The 20,454-nt window shown below is 56.6% G+C and overlaps 8 protein-coding genes across 8 annotated transcripts; 4 read left to right on the forward strand and 4 right to left on the reverse strand.

Annotated features, from left to right (window-relative positions):
• Window positions 1–146: 146 nt before the first annotated feature.
• F5144DRAFT_641991 (uncharacterized protein) lies at window positions 147–1,758 on the forward strand (the record flags this gene model as incomplete). The annotated part of the gene is made up of 3 exons (XM_066792788.1): window positions 147–548; window positions 616–1,273; window positions 1,601–1,758. Exons 1-3 carry the CDS (start codon window positions 318–320, stop codon window positions 1,756–1,758), a joined length of 1,047 nt encoding a protein of 348 aa, XP_066646739.1. The 5' UTR covers window positions 147–317.
• Window positions 1,759–4,354: 2,596 nt separating this feature from the next.
• F5144DRAFT_124752 (carbonic anhydrase) lies at window positions 4,355–5,293 on the reverse strand. Its single transcript, XM_066782241.1, has 3 exons — window positions 4,972–5,293; window positions 4,680–4,831; window positions 4,355–4,569 (listed from the first exon to the last, which is right to left on the reverse strand). Exons 1-3 carry the CDS (start codon window positions 5,149–5,151, stop codon window positions 4,389–4,391), a joined length of 513 nt encoding a protein of 170 aa, XP_066646740.1. The 5' UTR covers window positions 5,152–5,293; the 3' UTR covers window positions 4,355–4,388.
• Window positions 5,294–5,792: 499 nt separating this feature from the next.
• Window positions 5,793–8,253, reverse strand: F5144DRAFT_482468 (60Kd inner membrane protein-domain-containing protein; the record flags this gene model as incomplete). Its single annotated transcript, XM_066785337.1, has 5 exons — window positions 5,793–6,287; window positions 6,352–7,088; window positions 7,220–7,262; window positions 7,583–7,669; window positions 7,981–8,253. The coding sequence occupies 5 exons, from the start codon at window positions 8,251–8,253 to the stop codon at window positions 5,793–5,795; spliced, it is 1,635 nt and encodes a 544-aa protein (XP_066646741.1).
• Window positions 8,254–8,828: 575 nt separating this feature from the next.
• On the forward strand, window positions 8,829–10,064 carry F5144DRAFT_467870 (uncharacterized protein; the record flags this gene model as incomplete). Its single annotated transcript, XM_066785000.1, has 3 exons — window positions 8,829–8,891; window positions 8,956–9,383; window positions 9,446–10,064. Coding segments are annotated over 3 exons (1,110 nt in total), but the record flags the coding sequence as incomplete, so codon positions are not given.
• Window positions 10,065–10,533: 469 nt separating this feature from the next.
• F5144DRAFT_527438 (Gtr1/RagA G protein conserved region-domain-containing protein) lies at window positions 10,534–11,983 on the reverse strand. Its single transcript, XM_066786856.1, has 2 exons — window positions 11,668–11,983; window positions 10,534–11,602 (listed from the first exon to the last, which is right to left on the reverse strand). The coding sequence occupies exons 1-2, from the start codon at window positions 11,865–11,867 to the stop codon at window positions 10,558–10,560; spliced, it is 1,245 nt and encodes a 414-aa protein (XP_066646743.1). The 5' UTR covers window positions 11,868–11,983; the 3' UTR covers window positions 10,534–10,557.
• A 1,194-nt stretch (window positions 11,984–13,177) lies between these two features.
• F5144DRAFT_527439 (uncharacterized protein) lies at window positions 13,178–14,257 on the forward strand (the record flags this gene model as incomplete). The annotated part of the gene is made up of 2 exons (XM_066786857.1): window positions 13,178–13,904; window positions 13,977–14,257. 2 exons carry the CDS (start codon window positions 13,178–13,180, stop codon window positions 14,255–14,257), a joined length of 1,008 nt encoding a protein of 335 aa, XP_066646744.1.
• Window positions 14,258–14,788: 531 nt separating this feature from the next.
• F5144DRAFT_545266 (ASST-domain-containing protein) lies at window positions 14,789–16,577 on the reverse strand (the record flags this gene model as incomplete). Its single annotated transcript, XM_066787351.1, has 2 exons — window positions 14,789–15,915; window positions 16,010–16,577. 2 exons carry the CDS (start codon window positions 16,575–16,577, stop codon window positions 14,789–14,791), a joined length of 1,695 nt encoding a protein of 564 aa, XP_066646745.1.
• Window positions 16,578–17,636: 1,059 nt separating this feature from the next.
• F5144DRAFT_599837 (major facilitator superfamily domain-containing protein) lies at window positions 17,637–19,481 on the forward strand (the record flags this gene model as incomplete). Its single annotated transcript, XM_066791037.1, has 5 exons — window positions 17,637–18,066; window positions 18,119–18,636; window positions 18,691–19,012; window positions 19,067–19,209; window positions 19,296–19,481. 5 exons carry the CDS (start codon window positions 17,637–17,639, stop codon window positions 19,479–19,481), a joined length of 1,599 nt encoding a protein of 532 aa, XP_066646746.1.
• Between the last annotated feature and the right edge of the window lie 973 nt (window positions 19,482–20,454).

Below are 20,454 nucleotides of genomic sequence, written 5' to 3' on the forward strand. Positions count from 1 at the left end.
GCTTAGAGTTTCAGAACCCCAACCCCTTGGATAGCCCCAGGCTTCCCGCCTTGCTAAAGAATGCACTTTATCACAGTGGCTGGGGATTGCTTTTATTTCTTACTTGCGCGACATGGCTGTACAGGTTGGATGCTGCCCTCCCACCCTCCCCTTTCACCACGCCTGACGTCGATGACAATGGCTCGTTTACTTCTTGTGTTTGACTTAGCTTCCTGATTGAGTACCCAGCATTATTTACTTTCCCATTTTATTTACGCCGCGTTCTACTTTCCAACGCGGCAATACTCTTGTCTTGTGGTTTTAGGCTTTGAGCGGATATGCCCTCCTCAGCGACGTACACCGAAAGCCAACCCGAAAGCAAAACAGAGAGCCAGAGCTCCAGTGGACCACATATAACACAATGGCTGCCCCAGCTGGTTCTGGCGGCACTGGTTTCTCTTGCGGTTGCCTCTATCATCGGCGTTTCTCTATCCGCTGTGGGGTTCAGCAACGGTGAGATGTTGAGAAGGCCTGGACAGGGAATCGCGCAAAGCTTCGTCATGTTTGCGGTGGGTTTTCTGTTCATCGAACATCCTGAACACGGGGACATGAGCGTCTGCTAACTCTTGCAACTAGTCCATGCAGTCCCTCTTCTACATCCCGCTCCACATCGCCGCCTGCCACAAGGGAGAAAGCCTCTACCTCGACCATCCCATCCCCTCCTTCCACCACCAGCTCCACGCCTGGGCAAACCTCACAATCCACGTAACGGTCACCCTCTGGGCGAGCGCTTGCATCCCCGTCTCCGTCGGCATCTATCGCGGCAACGGCGGCACTCCCACGGCACACCTCAAAACCGACATATTCGCCTGCGCCACGGGCCTGCTCTTCAGCGCCATCATCCTCACCGTCCTCCACCTCGCCCACCGCCCCTTCACCCTCCCCTGGCTGTCACCGACAATCTTTCCCTCCCACTCTCCACCCCCCAGCAACAGCAGCACCACCACCACAGAAGCCTTCACCATCCACCCCAAACCCGGCCCAGGCTCAACCACCACCACCACCACCGACGACCCCTCCCCATCGTCCCCCTCATCATCCCCATCCACATCGCCAACCCGCCTCCCCCTCCTTCCCAACCCCAAGAGTGCCACCTCCAGCCGCCGCACCCGCGCCCGCAACATGACACGCACCCGGCGCTATGTCCTTGAGGCGCCCACGCCGGTGCCGCTGTCCCCGCCGCGGACGCACAGCTCGGGGGAGATGAGTGATGGGTTGTGGGACGCTGGGGATGGTAAGGGAGGGGTGGGTGTGCGTGTGGGTGTGAAGGGCGGGGAGGGGGATGGGGATGAGATGCCGAGGGATGGGGATCGGGATGGGTTGGAGGGGGGTGAGGTTGTGGGGGGTGGGGGGGTTGGGGAGGAGGTTGAAAGGGGGGTGATGGGGAGGAGGCCGGGTACGCCGGGGCCTGCTCCCGTTGTTGGAGGGGCCGGGTATGGGCAGGGGCAGCAGCAGCGGGCGGCGGGGACGGGTGTGGTGGTAGGGGATGGGAGAAGGGTGATGGGTCCGGCGGTGCCGGTGTTTAGGTTTCGGGGCGGGGTTGGTGTGCAGCGTTCTGCAGCTCGTGGTGGTGGTGGTGGTGGTGGCGGTGAGCAGCAGAGCACGGTACCTACGGCGCCCCCTCCCCCTCCACCTCCCCCACCACCACCGACGTATTACATGCCTGGGGCTTGGATTCCTCAACGGCAGTCTGGCGAAGTCGTCGCGATAGATGCTTAGTGTTCTTTCGTCGGTTTCTAGAGACAGACGTAGGGCTTTCATGAGCTGAGCTATTGTAATTGAGTCCAGCAACTGGTTCTTTTCATAATCCTAGTGTCGCTCGTGCTACCTCGGGTTGGTGGATGTTTGGTAGCGCTCATCATGGTAAACTCCGAGACTGGTCTACCGGTTGTACGTCACATCAAATACAAAGGCCAACTATACAACCCATGCCTGCCAATCCGTAACCCCACGCTGTTGTACATCTAACACGCCATTGCCCCGGCCAACTGATGTCTCTATCCTCGGCCCCACCCGTTATAAAAATATCTATGTGTTAACGGCATGAACCAGCTGCTTTTGCGCCTGTAAACGACTCCTTGCCACCTGCAGCCGGACGGTTTCCGCGATAAACCACTGTGACGCGGGCGACAGAAGGGAATGATCCAACATAGTCTCTGCCAATTGCACCGTCAACAGATCCCAGGAATAAAGTTTACGTTCCGATCGGGTTGGACTCCTCAACTCTCTCCTGGTTATCGCGCGAACCTCGTCGTGGAGATAGTCAAGTGCCGTCCTGCCCTCCGCATCCATAGAGGCGAGTGCCAGTCCCGCGTCCTGGAGCAAGTATTTTATGGTTGACGAGGAGTTGAAAGCCTCGGTACGCGGCGTGCCATCGGGCCCCGGAGAGGTTAATCGTTTCACCAAGTAATGGAGAGCATTCATCCCCATCAAGTTCACCTGTTGCAAATTCGCCCCCAACTCCCTGACTAACTCGAGGGTTTCAACAGACCCGTTCTCCGTTCTTGCCGGAGTCGCAGCAAGCATGGCAACGGTTTCTGATGCTTCTCCCTCGCCCCACATGTGGTTGATGTTGACGTAGCCCCTTTCAACGAACAGCCTAACAAGATCAAGCCGCTCGCGTTGGTGATGCCCGGGCCTTCTTTCGTAGTAGTTACCGACGTAGGCGTCGTCCGCGTCCAGCCTCGGGTAACCCAGGTCCTTGGGCGTTTTGAGGACGTGATAGAACAATGTGTGCGAACTCTCATAGACGTACTGAAGGATCGCACCGGCAGTGATCAGGTCAAAGGCTATCCCAAATGCCCCGCCCTTGCAAGCACGGAACAATAACGATGTGTTGGGTTCCTCGCCTGTCCCTGACCGTATTCCTCTCCGGACGAGCTCCCGTATGATCTGTGCGCGGCTGTCCCTGTTTCCCAGGCCCGATCCCATGTATACGAGATTAAGAAGATTCGGTTCGAAATGGGACAAGTTGCTAAGGCTCCAGTCCCAGCAGTTGGCATGCAACCGACGATCGGCACCCGGCTGATCGAGGACGTAGCTGAAAATATCCCAATTTCCAGCGTAGGCGGCGTTTTGCAGCGCTGTTGGGTACACTTTGTATCTGTACGAACGTCCGCGACAGATTTTGTCCAACGATGCCCCTCTCGACACGAGAATTTTGAATGTCGAGAAACGGTCATAGCAGATGGCCATATGTAATGGGTACCATTGGGGATAATCAATCACGGGCCGCCACGTTTGCCATGGCCTTCTGCCGTTCTAGCGGCAGTGGCACAAGCCCCTTGACGCGATGTCGTGCCTCGCCCCACGATCCAAGAGCCACTTCACAGCCTCGTCCTGGCCCATCTTGACAGCGAAATGCAGCGCTGTACCCCGGCGTCTCGGCGATCGTCTGCGATTCCCGCGAAGCGCGGATCCCTTGATTCGGCCGCCGGGAGGCATTATTCGAGGATCATGCTCCAAATCCCCAACAACATCTTCCCGGTTGATGTCAGCACCGCATCGCACAGCTCTCTCCATGGTTTTAATCTGACCGGTAGCTGCGCCCCACAGCAAAGCAACCGATCCGCCGGGATCGACGGCATCGATAGAGTACAGTGTCTCATTAAATTCCCAATAGGTTCGACGACAAGTGGCGGCGAGAGCGTGGAGGTCCAACAAGGGAGGCGGTTCGTTGTGTTTTGTGCGTTTGGTGAGGTGAGATCCGATTATCTCCAGGATTTCGGTAGGCAAACTTGTCAATGATGCCGGGGCTGCTGGCGAGATGGTGTGCTTTTCGGGGGTCGCCATGGTATCAATACCAGAGCCTAGGTCTAAGTTGGGTAAAACTGAAACTAGATTATTGAACAAAACGGTAAAACTGGACGGCAGAGTTCTGAAAGCGTGCTTCCGAGCCGGCCGAGGAAATACGCGGGAAGCCCATGAACAACATGGAACCTAATGTCCCAGGTACCTAATACCTAGATAGCAAGTCTGGCCCTACCCTGAAAAGATTTCCCGGTATTGTTGGCAGGAACAACTGGTTCGTCAAACGCATCCAAACGGCAGGGACGCCTCCACCAGTGACCACCGCCTTGCTTCCACCCTTGACCTGCATGTTGAGAAGCCTGGGCTTCCCGAACGCAAAGGTGGGCGCCATGTTAGTACAATTAGACGACTTGGGGCTAAAATCACAAAATGACGTGTTTGGGGAGATATTGCTATATTACTGAGAACTGGCTTGAACAAATAGGAAACGTTCATGACCCACTTCAACAAAGAAACATCTCCAAGGTATAGGGTATCGTCGGGGGAAACATTCCTCATAAGAAGACACCAAAGCTCGTCGTCAAGTCCAAATACCCGCTTCAAACCACCCGCCTCGTCTTACCCGTCTCAACCTCATACACCCACCCGCTAATCGTCACGGAATCCGGCACCACCTTCGACGCCTTCAAAAACTCCACATCCTTAACAACAGCTGCCTCCAGTTCCGGGAAAGTCAGGAAATCAAGGTTCTTCTCCTGAAGTTCCTCCACCGCCGCAGGGCTGTAAACCGTCGAAGAAAAGCAGTTAGTCACACCACTCATAAACTTATACCACCCACCCAGAAACCGGGTACCCCAAGCAAGGAGAGAAAGGGGAACGCAAAAACTCACCCCAACCGCTCCTCCACAAGCCCATACGCCACCTCATTCGTAAACGTCAGCATCCCGCACCCGGTATGCTTCACCAAGATAATCTCCTTGGTCCCCAGCAGCTGCTGGCTAATGACCACCGACCGAAGGCCATCCACCGCCGACGCGCCAGCCTAAACCACCATCCATTGTCAGCACACCAATCCCAACAACAACAACCCCTCATAGAATCACACAACCCCCCTCCCCTCTCCCAGCATCCCCATCCAACCCCCCTCTCCACAACTGAGATAGGCTAAGAGATTCAACTCACATTCCGAATGACATGTGCATCACCCAGGTCGATGCCAAAGGCACGGGCCGGGTCGATGCGGGCGTCCATGCAGGTGAGGACGAGGTACTGCTTGGCGGGGGGTAGGGCGAGATGGCCCTGGGTGAAGGAGGCTGCGTAGGCGGCCGAGGCGGTTTGGAGGGTTTCTTGGATGGTGGACATGTTTGTGGTTGGGGGTTGGGGTTGAGTTGGTGAATTGGAGGGTTGGAGGGGTAGTTGGGGTTGTTGGGGTTGTTGGGTTGTTACTTGAGATAATGAGAGGAGGGGGAGTTGCAAGTTAAAGGGTGAGCCACAAACGACTCAAGGGTGGTTTCAGGGGTTGAGGGTGAAACAATACAGATTGCCAAGGTGAGGTGGAAGATGGGAATGAATAAGTCTTGGTTTGAGAAAGTACAGGACAAATACACGGCGAAGATTATATAGCCAAACCAAACCCGCCGCCGCCGTCAGCTTGCTATCTCAAGGCTGTCCAATCCGATCCTGTCAGACAAAGGCGGCTTGGCGGAGCGATCACCAGTCGGCATGGCGTGCTTCGCGACCCCCTCATTCGAGCCCCGATCTGTCGAGGGATGGCATTGCCTCACAAAGCCACCGCATCTCACCATCCCAGTGATCTGCGCCTTGCAGATGAAGGCTGAATCGTCGCTAGATGCTGAATGCGGGTAACGCGGGGGCGGGGGTCGTGGGGTTTAATGTACAGATGGAGGAGGGCAACCCTTCCGCTGCTGAGTCAGATATGGGTGGGTGCCTTTCCCGTGTCGTGGCATCCCGACCCGATGGGGTAGTATCATTCATCATGTTCGTCAGTGCTGCCTCCCTTTACGCTTCTGAAGGCGCCCAATGATCTTCTCCTTCTCTTCGAGAGCCCGCTTCTCCTCGTACTGCTGAGCCGCCTTCTGGGCACGCTTCGCCGCATCATTGTCAGAACGCTGGTTCAGCTTCTCTCTGGCGCTCGCAATGGAGGACTGGAGGCTCGCGTATACGCTCTCAGAAGCCGGTGGGGCGCTGGGTCGAATTGGTGTGACCCTGGGGGCGGTCATGTCGACGATGCGCGGCGCCTGCCAGGTCATTCCGCCCGCCCCCGCTGGATGGTTGAGTGGCGGCAACCCGATCATCCGCCGGAACCAATGCTGATGCATCATGTATGTCTGAGATGTGTGCAAGAGAGACGAGAGCAGGAAGTAGAGGGCTAAGCCCGACGGGAAGAACAAACTAACGGCCGTGGAAAGCGGCATTACGACAAGAGCCACGGTCTTCATCGTCTGCTGTTGCTGGGGGGCCATGTAGGGGAGAGGTATCTTTGCGCGCGGGGTCAGCATCCAGGGATCGGTCCCACAGCTAAGCGGTTGGATAGTAACATACCCTCATGCCCACCATCACGACGAGGCCTGTGATGATGGGCATAATGAAGAGCGGATCGGCGACGGTTAGATCGGTAAACCAAAGGATCCCACCGGTCTCGAACGAGGGCACAGGGAGTGCGGACATCCCCTTGATCAGGCGGAACATGCCGTAGCCCAAGGGAAGCTGGAGCATGGGGGTGAAATTTTTCCATAGCGAATAACCAGCTTCCTTGTTCATGAGGGAAACCTTGGCTCGTGCCTGGGCGCCGGCCATATGGTTGCCGGTGATCATCAGGCTCTTCATGTCCTCCATCGCGGCCGCGTACTCCGGATTTTTCAACAACCTTTGGTACTTGACTGTGTTCTCGGATGCGTCAAGTGCGGGCTTCAGAAGTGCCAACCTGAGGCCAACAGCCACAACAGCAATCGATGCCCACCACGGGAGACTAGTGTAGACGTAGACCGATTCCAATACCGTTTGCATCAGCGAGGTCGGCCCCCAGCCGAACTCGAGGCCGAGTGTCTTTAGGAAACCGATCTGTTCCGGGATGTTGAGAAGGTCGCTGCCGGTTAGGTTCACCGGCGTCCCTGTGATGTCGGCGAGACTCGAGGCATCGGATGCAGAGGTCGGAGGGATCGTTGGTTGAGTCGAGGCATTGCGGGATTGCTGATTCGCGAATGTGGGTCGCTGTGAAGCCAGAGTAAAAGCCAACGGGCCTCCTATCCTCCTAGCCGTCGATGCCCCATGCAGAGTCACTCCGTTGTTTCGCAGCGCTGTGCCGAACCGCCGGGAAAGAAGCCGGGTCGAAGGTTTTGGCAGTGCCTGGAGTGACGTGCGTGAGTGGGAAGCTTTCGGTGGATTCGGGATGATAAAGTCCATGACTTACTGCTCTTACAAGCCCCAGTGCGGGGCTTGGCCGGAGGAGGTTCCTACTGGGAAGCATCTTGTCTGGCTGTTCCGTGTTGGTACACAGTTCAATGGCTGCGTCGCAACCTTGAAAGCTGCCGACACTGGCCAAAATTTACAGTTTCGCGCCCCGACCACTCCCCCAAAAGTTTTGAGTGGGTCCGATGGCGGGCAGAGGCCGAAGCCCTTGGCACATGGTCGGGTATTCAAGTGGGGCACATTCGAAGGAGCCCGGAAGCTTCTGGGTTCGAGGATTTCAGCACGCTGGATGAACCATCTTTGTTTCGAGTATGGAACAGCTAGAAGCCCGTTAGGGGCCCTTGGGGCCTAGATCAGGTGCTACGCGGGCCGAGTTGCGTTGGCATATGTACGGACAAAGAGAGCGATCGACCTCAGCACCTCGTTTTGTTCTATTCTTTCCGTTGCCCCGCTAGGACGGGCTGTCTCCTCCTCCAGGGACGCCCTACAAACAAATCTTGCCTCCTTCCCTCAAAATATGTCTGGATATTTCCAAGGTATTGCGGATATCAGCGGTAATTCCGACCCAAGCATGTACGAAGTATTGCCATCATTCCAAGCTCGTCAAGTCATCGAGCTCGTTCCGCCGTGTCGGTTTCTCTACGGCTTCGATCCCGGGACCGATCGGATGCGCTTCTCGTCTCGACAAGGGAAAGATCTAGAACCGGGTTAACCGTGCGCTTGGAAGGTTGGCGGCCAGAGAGGGGGAAAGCCGTGACATACCCTCGTATTGCTCCATCCTAACCTGAAGGCCGCCTCGTGTGCGAACAACTCGCCAAAGCCAAGCATCATGCCGTTGACGAAGGGAAGGAACAGGTTGATAGCTGCGCCGCGAATGATAGACCAGATAGTGGGCGGCTGGTAGAGGATCACGGCTGGTGATGAAAACGACGGGGGTGAGATTGACTGGTCTCCGTGCCGGGAATACTGTTCGCTATCAGAAGGGATCGTGACCCCGGATTCGGCCATAGGATTCGGCGGCTCTTCGGATGCCATGGTAGAGGCGAAGGTGTTGTTGTGGTGTAGGTATTTGTCTGGTAAACAGGATGCCTTACGCCGGCGCCCGGAGCTCCAAAGATGCAGCGGCCTGAACAAGGTGGCAGGGATAGGTTGGCAACGGTCTTGGCCCCGACAGCTGGAAACTGCAGCACCGGTGGCCGGGTCAAATTGATCCGACTTCGTGCGGCAAGCCGAGCAGCTTCGAGCAAATTTGAACTCCAGAACACGTGGAAAGATGACCCGAGACAGTTGCCTGATAATTATATCTTTGTATTTGAGATTTAACAAACAGGATGAACTGGGGAAGTTTGACGTCGAAAGGAATGGTAACTAAAGGGACTGTGTCGATTTTGTACTTATGTAATTCAATGTCGTTGGCGGGGCATAATGACGCGGGGCACTCAGCATTCGCAGGTCGAAGGTGCCTTGCTGCGGCACTCGTCGCCTTGAGCTGCCTGATGTGCAAACTACCACCAACCAACTTTCAACAAACCCTCCTCCAACACCCCCCCTTCTTTTTTTACAATTCCCACCAACTTAACCGCGACTAGGCAATTTACTCGACTCTCAAGATGGCAGACCATGACACATTGATCAGCAACTTTTGCGAGCTGACGAGTTCCTCCACGGAGCAGGTAGCGAACCCCCCCCATCCATTCCATGCTGCCCCCGGTGTGTTCCAGTGTCTGACCAGAGTAGGCCGCCGAGTATCTCAGTGCCAGCAACTGGGATATTGACTCCGCCGTTACGTCATACTACGCGGACATGGAAGAAAGTGCACAAGCCTCTGCGCCTGCTGCTTCAGCTACGGCAACCGAACCCGAGTACACCGGTCCCCGGACACTGGATGGTCGCCCAGCGCCGCAATATGCCACGGCACCTTCCTCATCGACCGCAAAGAAACCACAAAAGCGAACGGGCCTGGCCACCTTGAGCTCTCTCGGTGGGGGCCATGACCACGACGATGAGGAGGAAGACGAAGACTACGACGATGAAGAGGATGAGCGACGTGGCCCAAGGGACCTCTTTGCAGGCGGAGAGAAGTCTGGTCTGGCCGTCCAAGATCCTAGCCAGCGCCAGTCTGACTCGCGCAGGATCCTCGGTGACATCATGAACAAAGCTCGATCGTAAGCATTAGGCGACCCACAATTGCCCCTCATGCACATCAGCTAATTTCGTCCTTCAACAGGAGCGCTCGGGAGAACCGGGAAGCTGAGGAGGCCGCCGGGCCCTCGCGGGCCCGTTTCCGTGGCGCAGGCCAAACTTTGGGCGGCGACGGTGTCGAGAGCCGCACGATCCCCGACCCTCGCGGCAACGCCATTCCGACCGCAACCAACGAAGGCCCAGTACAGGAGCGCGTCCTGCACATCTGGACCGACGGGTTCAGCATCGACGACGGGGAGCTGCGACGCTTCGACGACCCCCAAAACCGGGCCGATTTGCAGATGATTCGGGAAGGACGGGCACCGGTCCATCTGATGAACATCCAAATGGACCAGCGGGTCGATGTTAAGCTTGAGCAACATAACGAAGAATACAGGCCGCTGCCGAAGGTGTACCGCCCATTCGGAGGCGAGGGACGGCGTTTGGGAAGCCCTGTTCCGGGCGAGCCCGAGACCCCGCAACCTGTGACCTCCGCCCCGGCGGCCACGACGGCCAGCCAGGGCCCGTCCACTGGGGTGGACGAGTCACAGCCCACCCTGATGCTTCGCATCCAGCTTCCTGATGGGACTCGGCTCCCCGCGCGCTTCAACACGGTTCAGACGGTTGGTGACGTCTACGCCTTTATTCAGCGCTCTTCGCCTTCCATTGGCAACCGGCCGTGGGTGCTGTCAACGACTTTCCCCAACAAGGAGCATGAGGAGAAGGGCCTGGTTCTGGGTGAGATGGCTGAGTTCAAGAGGGGCGGTACCGCGGTTGTTAAGTGGAAGTAATCATGAGGCTATAAGCTGACATGGGTCATTTGTGACGGGATTGGGACCTTGGGGCGACTGGCGTTAGACGGTTCACCAAGAGGGATACTAGAGGGAACGATCCCGCACCCGGGTTTTGCTACTTGCTGGGCTGTACTGTAACGTGAATGGCCTACAACACGATCATCTACCAGAAGCCTAATGATGCCGACTGCCCCGAAAGAAAATGTACCCTGCCTCCTCACTGCTAGCCCATACTCCAACCATTTTTAACACCGTAAACGCCAAATACCGCGGTATCTCACAGCCTGCTGCGAAACAAACCCTCCATCTGCGTCCCATCCCAGCCACCTTTGCCCAGCCAAGCTCTCTGACCCAAGCCGACCCCTCAGCTCTCCGGCGCCCCCACCCCGTCCCCCCCATACCCCGACGAAGCGCCCATCCCCCTCGCCCCCCCAGCCTGCTGCGTCGGCACCACCGGCCCATCCAGAAACTTAAACCACGACCTCGCCGCCGCCACATTCAGCTTCGCACTATTGAACCTGGCCTCCCCCGGCGGCATGCACACCAGAATATACGTATTGGTCGTAAACTTGGTCGCAAACATGCTAAACGTAGCCCCCATCTTGTACTCAAAGTCGGAGAACTGCTCCGCGTTGCGCGGCGTGCCCGTGTACTTGGAACACGTGTGCTTCCAGCTCTTGAGGATGTTGCTCATGCGCTCGAACCGGTCCCCGTACGGGTTGCGCTCCCCTTCCCGTGAGGTCCAGCGGGAGACGACGAGGAAGGAGGTCCGTTCGAAGAGCAGGATCTCGTCCGCGTCGATGGCGAGCCCCAGGCTGGCGAGTTGCGTTTCGATTACGGAGAGGTTGGGGACCAGGTCGTGGATGATGGAGGCCCAGGCTTTGTAGAGGGATTGGTCCCAGATGGAGGTCGCGAAGAGTTGGAGGTTGATGGGTGGTTCGGAGGTGGTGGGGGTGGGGGTGCTGGTGGGTTGGGTGGGGGAGGAGGAGGGTTGGAGGGCTTGGTTGTTGCTGCCGCTGCTAGCGCCCTGTTCGGGCTTTTGCTTGTGCATGATGGCGACGGCCTCGGCGGTCTTGCGCCGGACGAGGGTGGCGCGCTGGTCGAAGACGTCCTCGCGCGTCATGGGCTGGATCAGGTCCATCTTGTGGATGAGCACAAAGACCTTAGCTTCGCGCGAGTACTGCACAAGGGCGCTGATGATGTTGACGTAGGTGGCCAGGTCGCGCTCGACGTCGCGGCTCTCAATGTCGAAGACGTAGATGAGCACGCCGACGTTGCTGAAGACGTGGGCGCGCTGCTGCGAGAGGTAGTTCTCCATAAACGCCTCCTGGCCGCCGCAGTCCCAGAGGTTCAGCGTCAGGTTGCCCAGGAACTTGACGTGGGACAAGTCGATGTCGATGGTGGCGCCCCTGGTGTGAGAATCTGGTTAGCCCCATGTCTCATGAGTGAGGGAAAAGGGAAGAGGAGGGCTCACAGTCGCCGGGTGTCTCGGGCGAGGTAATTACTAAATATGATACTACGCATACTGGATTTCCCCGAACCGCTCTTTCCCATGAGCAACACCTTTTGCTTCTTAACCTTTTTGAGTTGGGCATGGGCAGCCGACGCACTCATCGGGTCACCGCCAGCCGCCGTCGCCGGGGAGGCGCCCATATTCGTGTCATATTCCGACATGATGCCTGTTAGCTCATCGGAGAAAGAGGTTACTGATTCAAAAAATTCTCAGGCAAGTACAGATAACGTGGCGGGGTGACTGCTCAGACGGCTTTGGTGTTGGTGTTGAGATAACGGATTTGGAGGTTGGCAGGCACACAGTGGGCATACAGTGGGGCTGGCTTGTGGAACGGCGGGAGACATGACCCGCCCACGTGACCACCGAAACCACCACCATTTTAAAACGTTGCTCTAGGTAAAAGAGCTTGACGAAAGTAAGAATGTATTTCTCCATGGCCTTGTCGCGTTTATTCCAGATTGATCCCCAACAGCAACTGTTCTGGATCCGTGTTTGATGGAAGGGGGATGGGATGTCAGTGGTATGTCAGGGTTGGGGTTGTTATAAGCGACGGTCACAGACACATGTTCGACCACGTTTTCTTGACCTACCTACTCAATCCCCAAATCTGGAATCGCGTTGCCTCCAAAGTGCGAGAAGTTGAATCTACCTCCCTATTTGGGGGAAACAGGGGGGAGAAAAGAGAAGGAGATATCTGTATTCCGAAAAAGTAGGCTTCGAGTGATGTAAATTGCTCAGATCTACTTCGCAGATATTGAGATTGCTTGATATCCATGACTGGGTTCAATTATTTGAGCTTGACGGACAGAACCTGTCAAGATGTTATCCCTTCAACTCAGTTTCTCAGTAAAAACTGCAGTTTTACCTTGTTTGAGTGCCAGTTACACCGCATGAATCATCAAAGGTTAGATAATAATGAATGAGAATGAGTCAAAGAGAAGGAGAAAGAATGTCGCCAAAATCATGCACTGTTAGGCAGGTAATTTGTATCTTGCATCACCCTGAGTGTCACAAGTTTGATAACGTCCTGGAAAATAGCTGTGGACCTGCATGAACCAACGCGCGCTTCATGTGGGATACATCGTGTCTTTCTCTTCGCCCTTTTGCTGGCAGTGCTTTCCTGCCAAAAGTTTCCATCTCGTTCCGTCTCATCATACCAACGATGCAAAGGAGAAGGGTGCCCTTTGGGCTCTTTGTTCTAGAGAAGGTAACACAGCAAAACACAAACCCTTACCCGTTTCTCAATGGCCCTACCATTCTACATGGCGACAATGAGTTGTCAATAATGGCAACTTTGTTGAATCCTATTGTTCCACATCAGACGAATATGACCACCATATTTAACACCCACAACCACATCTCCCAGCCCAACTCCCTCCATTCTTCGCTCCCCTACCTAATATCATCCCTCACATCCATCCCCAACTCAGAAAGAACAAACCTAACAACACCAACCCACCAACCACCCAACATGACGAACCTCCTCCACCTCCTCACCCTCACCCTCGCCGCAGCGGGCACCACAACCGCCCACATGCAAATGAGCTACCCACCCCCCCTCAAATCCCAAGCCAACCCCAACACCGGCTCCAGCGGCGCCGACTACAGCATGACCTCCCCCTTAAAAGCCGACGGCTCCGACTTCCCCTGCAAGGGCTACCTGCCCCTCCTGCACACCCCACAAGGCCAGGCCGTGGCGTCCTGGACCCCCGGCCAGACCTACAACTTCACCATCACCGGCGGCGCGGCGCACGGCGGCGGGTCGTGCCAGGCAGCGATTTCGGTGGATGGCGGGGCCTCGTTTCGCGTGGTGCATAGCTATGAGGGGGGCTGTCCGGGCCAGGGGGAGAGCTCGTTCCGGTTTGTGGTGCCGGGGGATACGCCGAGGACGGAGGGGGCGGTGTTTGCGTGGACGTGGTTTAATCATATTGGGAATCGGGAGATGTATATGAATTGTGCGGTGGTGGATATTGTGGGTGGTGGGGGTGCAGGGGGGAGCAGCGCGAAGGTGGCGTTTGCGAGTCGTCCGGGGTTGTTTGCGGCGAATATTGGGAATGGGTGTCAGACGGTGGACTCGGCGGATGTCAAGTTTCCGGATCCGGGCCCGGATGTGGATGCGGGTGCGGGTGCGACGCCGCCGACGGGGAGCTGTGGTGGTGGTTCTTCCTCGGGTGATGGTGGCAGCGGTTCCGGTTCTGGTTCAGGGGCTGGATCTGGCTCGGGACAAGGCGCTGGGCAGAATTCCGGGCAGAACTCCGGTGAAAACTCAGGTGAGAACTCCGCCTCCATCCCAACACCCCCCACCCCTCCTTCCACCCAAGTTCTCCCTCCTTGTGGTTCGACGACTTCAGCCAGGCCCGTGGTTACGGTTGGTGAGTGCGAATCTGCGCCGGACCCTACTCAGCTGCCAGGTACTGACGGCCCTACTCCAGGATACACGCCCGGCAATGACTGGCCCGACTGGTTCCAGTCTGACACCCCCGAGGCTTTGGGCCCTGTCTATCTGATTGTCTCCGTTTGGATGATGATAGTTGCATATCTGCTGGCCTGAGCGGAATCATAATGGCAGGTTCGGCTTTCGGGAGGGGTTAGAAGTGGTTTCATAGGTACCAAGTACTTGGTTCTGTATCTAGTATGGTGTGTAAAGAATGAGATGCGTTTTGCTTCAAACAAATGCAGTTTTGATCCTTGAAGGAATGAGACCCATGTATGTTCACTTCGTTTCTACTCGGCGGATGTTGTCACCACAGATTATTATGGTTTGTGTGAGGAATGATGTATGTCACTTCGAATTACTTTAACGATGTGGCTCACATCCAGAAAATATCTTATGTCAAAAGAATGTGATTGCTATAATATTGACTATCCTACCATCGTTGCCTGCCCGCGTGAATGATCAAATGATTGTCGGAGAGCTTGTCGGAGAGCGTGTCGGAAGGAAAGGCCAGGGTCGGAGTGCAAAGAGGGACGTCGGCCAAGAAATGGAATGCAATGAGCAGAGGCTGCTGTACCACTGAAATGTGACATGGTCGTAGCAGTTGCTGTCGATGGCTTTGAGATATCCAGGAGGTGCCGCCGTTACTCAAAGGTCCTTCGAGAGGCGGAAGAACTTGAGAATAGCATACTCCTCCCAGCGGCTGTCGGCAGAAGAGTTGAGGTCCAAACCCGTCTGCGTCTTGACAACGGACGGTCCAGAGCCACTAGACTTCGTCTTGCGGGATCCAGCGGGGAGGATCTCAGGCTCGACGCCAACTTCGCGCGTCGTCCGCAGGACTCTGCCCCTCTTGTCGACCGCCTCGGCAGCAACACGGCCAACCTTCTTGCCCTTGGGGAGATCAAGCTTGGTCTCAAAGCTCTTGCGCCGCGCCTCGCCGAGGAAGGACCGCGAGCAGAGCCCATCAACCACCTCAAAGAACCGCCACGTCGCCGTCTCGGTGTCGCCGTTCCAGCTCACGTAGACCGACGTCCCCTCCTCTCCCTCCAAGGCCACCACCGCCGGCTCCTCGCTCGGCAGCCCGGTCCAGTTGAACTTGAAGGCCCTGTAGTTCTCGACACCGTCGTTGAGCGCTCCAGTATCCATCTCGGCATGGAACACCACCTCGCCATCCTCAGTATACTCCGTGACAGCGCCCTCGGACCCCCAGTTGACAATCACGTTGCCCCCAGGGAGCACCTGCGTCGACCCCTGGCTCTTCGACAACAACTTATACCCCTTCGGCGGGTAGTAGCCATGCACCAGTTCCGCCGTCCAAGCATTCGAGTCCAGCCGCAGAATCTTCCCACTACTATTCTCCGCGGTATGCACCTCCCTTCCCCCGCCATGCTCCGTGCCATGCGCGGAGTTGTCATACAAGCTAATAACCTCCACCCCATCACCCTCATCCTCCTTTAACCACCTCGCATGATGCTGAAAGCAGAACTCACTCCCCTCACCCATCTTAAAATCCGACGCCTTGCCATTCAGCCGCCAGATGATCTCGCCCGTGGTGCCGTTGATCTTGTGCACGGCGCAGGCGTCGCGCGCCGACACGATGTAGTTGCCCGCGCGGTCCTTGTCGACGCTGTTGACGTGGAAGTAGTCCCACGCGTCGGACGAGTTGTACCCGGAGCCGGCTTGGCCCGGGTTGAGCGGGAGCACGGCTTCGGCGGGGGTCACGTGGTCGAGGCTGTGCCATTCGAAGAGGAGGCGGCCGGTGGCGATGTCGAGTTCTGTGGGGAGGGGGGTTAGTTTGGTTGTTGTGGGGTAGGGGTGGTGGGATGGTTTGAGGTGGCTGCATGGCCGTGTAGATAGGGAGGGACTGACCTTGGATGATGGCGTCGACGATCCACTGCTGCTCGGGGCTGCCTCCCCACTTGCTCAAGTCGCGGGGGACGGGCTGGTAGATCTGGATGAGGCCGGTTTCCTCGTTGATAACGTGGAACTCGTGCTTGTCAACCAGCTTGTGGTTTCCGGCGCGCAGCTCACGGATGGTCTCGTAGTGCTGGTCCATGATAGTGATGTGGCCGTGGCCGTGGCCATAGCCGGCGTTGTGGTCACCCTCGAAGCTGAACAAGACGTCCTTGCCCTTCCAGCGGGCGGCCTGGAAGTTCGTCGCCCAGATGCTGTAGATGCCGTACCCGGACCAGATCAGGTCCCCGTCATCGCGGAAGATGTACGGGCCAGCCTGGCGAGGGCCATGCTGCTCGCTGGGCGTGTCGGGGAACCCGGCGAAAGGGGCCACAAAGAGGTATCCCTCTGCGGCGTCCTTGGTGGCCGGGATGCTGATGTTCAGCCGGGGCGGCGCGAGATCAGTGCGGGAGCGGAATTGCCAGTCGGCAGCCACCGGCCCAGCCAGCAAAAACGCGGCAGCGAGGGAGGCCGTGGTCTTCATGGCGGTGCCACTTCGAAAGTTGAACTAGGTGCGTCAGCTACCGACACCCCCATCTTGCTGAACGATAGGTACATTCACCTTTGGCTAGTATACGCTCCTAAAGAAAAGAATTTTTTTAAAGTCCTCCACGTTTTCCCTGGTATTGAGGTGGCAAATTTGGTATACGCTTGACGGTCACTCGTTTCAAGCGTATTGAAGCAAAGCAACGAGATATCTAATATGGCGGATGCCGCGTGGTTTTAACTTTGATGCCCACTGGCCTCACAAATGGCGAAGTTAACGGGTAGATCACGTCATTAGGGAATCTCATGGGTTTGAGTTGAGAGCGAGGACCGTTATCCTTCCTGTTGCTGCACATAATCATGCGAGTAGAAGACGTCATTGACGAATGGACAAGGTTTGTCGTCCAACCAACCCTTTAATGCCCCCAATTTTTCTGGCACCGGCAAGTTCGACCAACAAAGTGCCGTGGTAGTACCTTGTACCAGTGAAATTGACTCACACCGTGGCCAGCCGTGGGGGACTTTTGGACATCCTGCTTGGTGAAACCACTTGGGAGCTCGACGTTGACCCGTGGCACTGGAGTGTTCGTCTGTTCGAGAACCCCGAATTGACCAATGGAAACGCACATAACAGAGTGCCGGCCTGGATTCACCATCCGAGCTATGGATGGCGACAAAACGGTCGTGTCAGGCCCTTGTTGGCCCTCGACCACGTTCTGGAAGTTGGTTGAGAACAGGGTGCGGTGCGGGGTGGTGCCGGGACCGGAGCGAGGGGGACGGCAGGAGGCCCGCAATTCCCCGGCCCCGCAAATCGCCGGTCGGCCGCGGCGTGACTCAGGGGTATTAATATGGACATATCCGAAATATGCATGAATTGGGTATTGACCGGTGCCGATCGGCGACCGCCAATGAAACCATCCACAAAATTTGAGATGACCAACACCGCCTCAACAAAACCCGGCATCTTCTGAGCCATTGTCTTTGTCTGTTACTCGCCGTGTCATTCAAGACGTTCCAGAGTACCAGCCTTCTTTTTACGAGCGCAATAAACATCATCATGACGTCTCCGGACACCGAAAATCGGGTCCATCCGGCCCGAGAAGACCAACCGCTTCTCCGAGCACCTGAGGAGGACTCTTGGAAACCGCCGCGGGGGTTCCTGTGGATCCAAGTGGCCATCATGTCCAACGTCTTTCTGTACGGCTTCGACGGGACCATCACGGCTGCGACATATGCGGTCATCAGCTCCGAGTTCGACGCAGCCAACACGGCGTCGTGGCTGACGACCTCGTACTTGGTGACGAGCACGGCATTCCAGCCTCTGTATGGGCGCGTGTCGGATATTTTTGGGCGCAGGGTGTGTTTCTTCATCTCGACCATCACCTTTGCGCTTGGGTGCCTGGGCTGTGGTATTGCTGGTGACATTGTGCTGCTCAATTGCATGCGTGCATTGACCGGGTTCGGGGGTGGCGGTTTGATGACAATGGGTATGTGTATTCTGAGCCCACCAACGTGGAAACGCAACTGACGTTCTCCAAGCAACCATTGTAAACTCGGATATGATCCCGTTCCGTAAGCGTGGCATGTATCAGGCCTTGCAGAATGGCATGTTTGGCTTCGGCGCTATCTGTGGTGCCTCCTTCGGCGGATCCATCGCCGACAGCATCGGCTGGCGGTGGTGTTTCAACCTTCAGGTCCCAATCTCAATTTTTGCGCTCTTTGTTGGCGCATTGGTCATCAAGAATCCAGAGGGGGGCTTTCACTTAGGCCAGAGCTTCCGAGAGACCTGGTCCAGGGTGGACTTCACGGGCTCGTTGTTGCTGGTCGTTGCCATCTCCCTGCAACTCGTTGGTCTGAGCCTCGGTGGCAATGAGCTTCCATGGAGCAGCCCGTGGGTGATCGGTTCGCTCGTGGGGAGTTTCGTGCTTCTCGGGCTCTTCTTGCGTGTGGAAGCGAAGACTCGCGCCATTCCCATCATTCCTCTCCGCCTGCTTTATGGCAAGCTGCCTGCTTTGATCCAGTTTTCCAACATCTGTGTTGGCACGTCTGCATATGCGGTGAGTGGTTGCGTGTGCCCAAGACCCTGGAAGAGGAGTTGACCATGTCGGTAGTATCTGTTCAACCTTCCCCTTTTCTTCCAGGTGGTCCTCCTGGACTCTGCCACGACTGCCGGTGGGCGCCTCGCGATTCCCTCACTCGCGACGCCTATCGGTGGTCTCATTGCCGGCATCGTCATGTCGAAATGGGGAAAGTTGGTGACCCTGGTTCGCGTCGGCGCCATTCTCATGGTTGTCGGGAATGCCCTGGTCACCTCGCTTGGCTTCGAGGACTCGGTGTGGAAGTACTACGTGTACATTTTTCCTGCGAACCTGGGCCAGGGGATTGTGTATCCGGGCATTCTCTTCACTTCGCTTGCCACTTTTGATCACGCAGGTGAGCGACAGGAACATTCCGACTGGAGATGTCGCGGTTGCTGACCAACTTCAGATCATGCTGTGACCGCGTCAACGGTCTACTTGATCCGCTCCCTAGGAACTGTGTACGGCGTTGCCATCACATCTGCCATTGTGCAAACCACGCTCAGCGTCCGGCTTCCGGATGCTTTGGGCGAGATACCAGATAAATGGAGAGTACGCCCCTTTTCCTTGCTGTCTTTTTTCCTTTGTCTGTCGGGAACCGGGGATAAGCGAGATACTTACACCAGGGCACGACACAGGTTATCGACGAGATCCGACACTCGGTATCCGCCATCAAGACGCTTCCTCCGGATGTGCAACTCAAGGCACGACTTGTTTACTATGACGGGCTCCGCTACTCTTTTGCCGTGTCGACGGCTGTCGCGGCGGCTGCCGTCTGCACTGCTCTGCTTGCCCGGGCACGAGGGCTCCGCAGCACCAAATGAACTCCGTATCGGCGGTGAGACGATTCCGGGTATTCGGCGGAGTGTGGATGATGTCTGGTGGGAGATCAAGGATAACACAGGTAAACCCCAGCAGGTGGGTGACAAAAACACAAGCGGCCGTGCGCTAGGCACCAAGCTGAAAATTGAAGGGCTTTGCTTCCCATTCGTTAAGTTCTTGTGGTCGTGCTTGCCAGTTTGCAATGGATCCATTGATGTTAAGCTGAAGCCTGGTCGGTGGTTCGGGCCGCATCTGGCAGGAACGGCCTTGGGCCTCAACTGCTGGCCCGAGCTGGAAAGAAGGCGCTTGCCTGACCAAACAGAGTGGGCAAACTCCAAAACCCCTCCCAATTGGGATAATCGTCCCAACTTTCTCTCCAACAAGGCCCCGGCTATCAAGCCAACCTAACAATCACTATGCATGGGGGGCCAGTTGAAGTGACCGCTTGTGGAATCGGAATTGGGCAGTAGCCTGAATGCATGTCGTGGCACCCTGGTGTTGGCCGCATAAGGCAATTACCGACTTCTTCTCTTCCTTCGATCAACGTTTGGTCGCCTCGCCATCATGCCGCGGTCGAGGTTTGGTCCATGGTCGCATCGGGGGCCGCATGCACAAGAACCTGCGGGTCACAGCGCTTAATTGCCCCTGGAGATTCGCGGTAGTGCCAGGGGTCGCGATTGTTTCAGCGGCTACTGATGCAGACTCGGCAGCCCGGAACCAACCAAATGAATGGCCAGCATCGCTCCGGCGACGACACATGGGATCTGCTTGGAGACTCCATGGCCCCACTGGCACCCAATGGAACCGTGAACAATCGCCAGTCAAGCGCGGGAGCGGCGCAGCTCAATTTGCTATCAAGGCTGTTCCGCACTCCCGGGCCAGAATCGCGAATCATGCGAGGACAATGTGCATCCAGTTGCTTTCCTGCTCGCTGACCGCTGCAGCCATGCGGTTTCAAGTCGGCCGCCCCCGGGC

This window comes from Chaetomium tenue (genome assembly GCF_020726465.1).
Source record: "Chaetomium tenue strain MPI-SDFR-AT-0079 chromosome Unknown F5144scaffold_2, whole genome shotgun sequence".
Classification (NCBI taxonomy): domain Eukaryota; kingdom Fungi; phylum Ascomycota; class Sordariomycetes; order Sordariales; family Chaetomiaceae; genus Chaetomium; species Chaetomium tenue.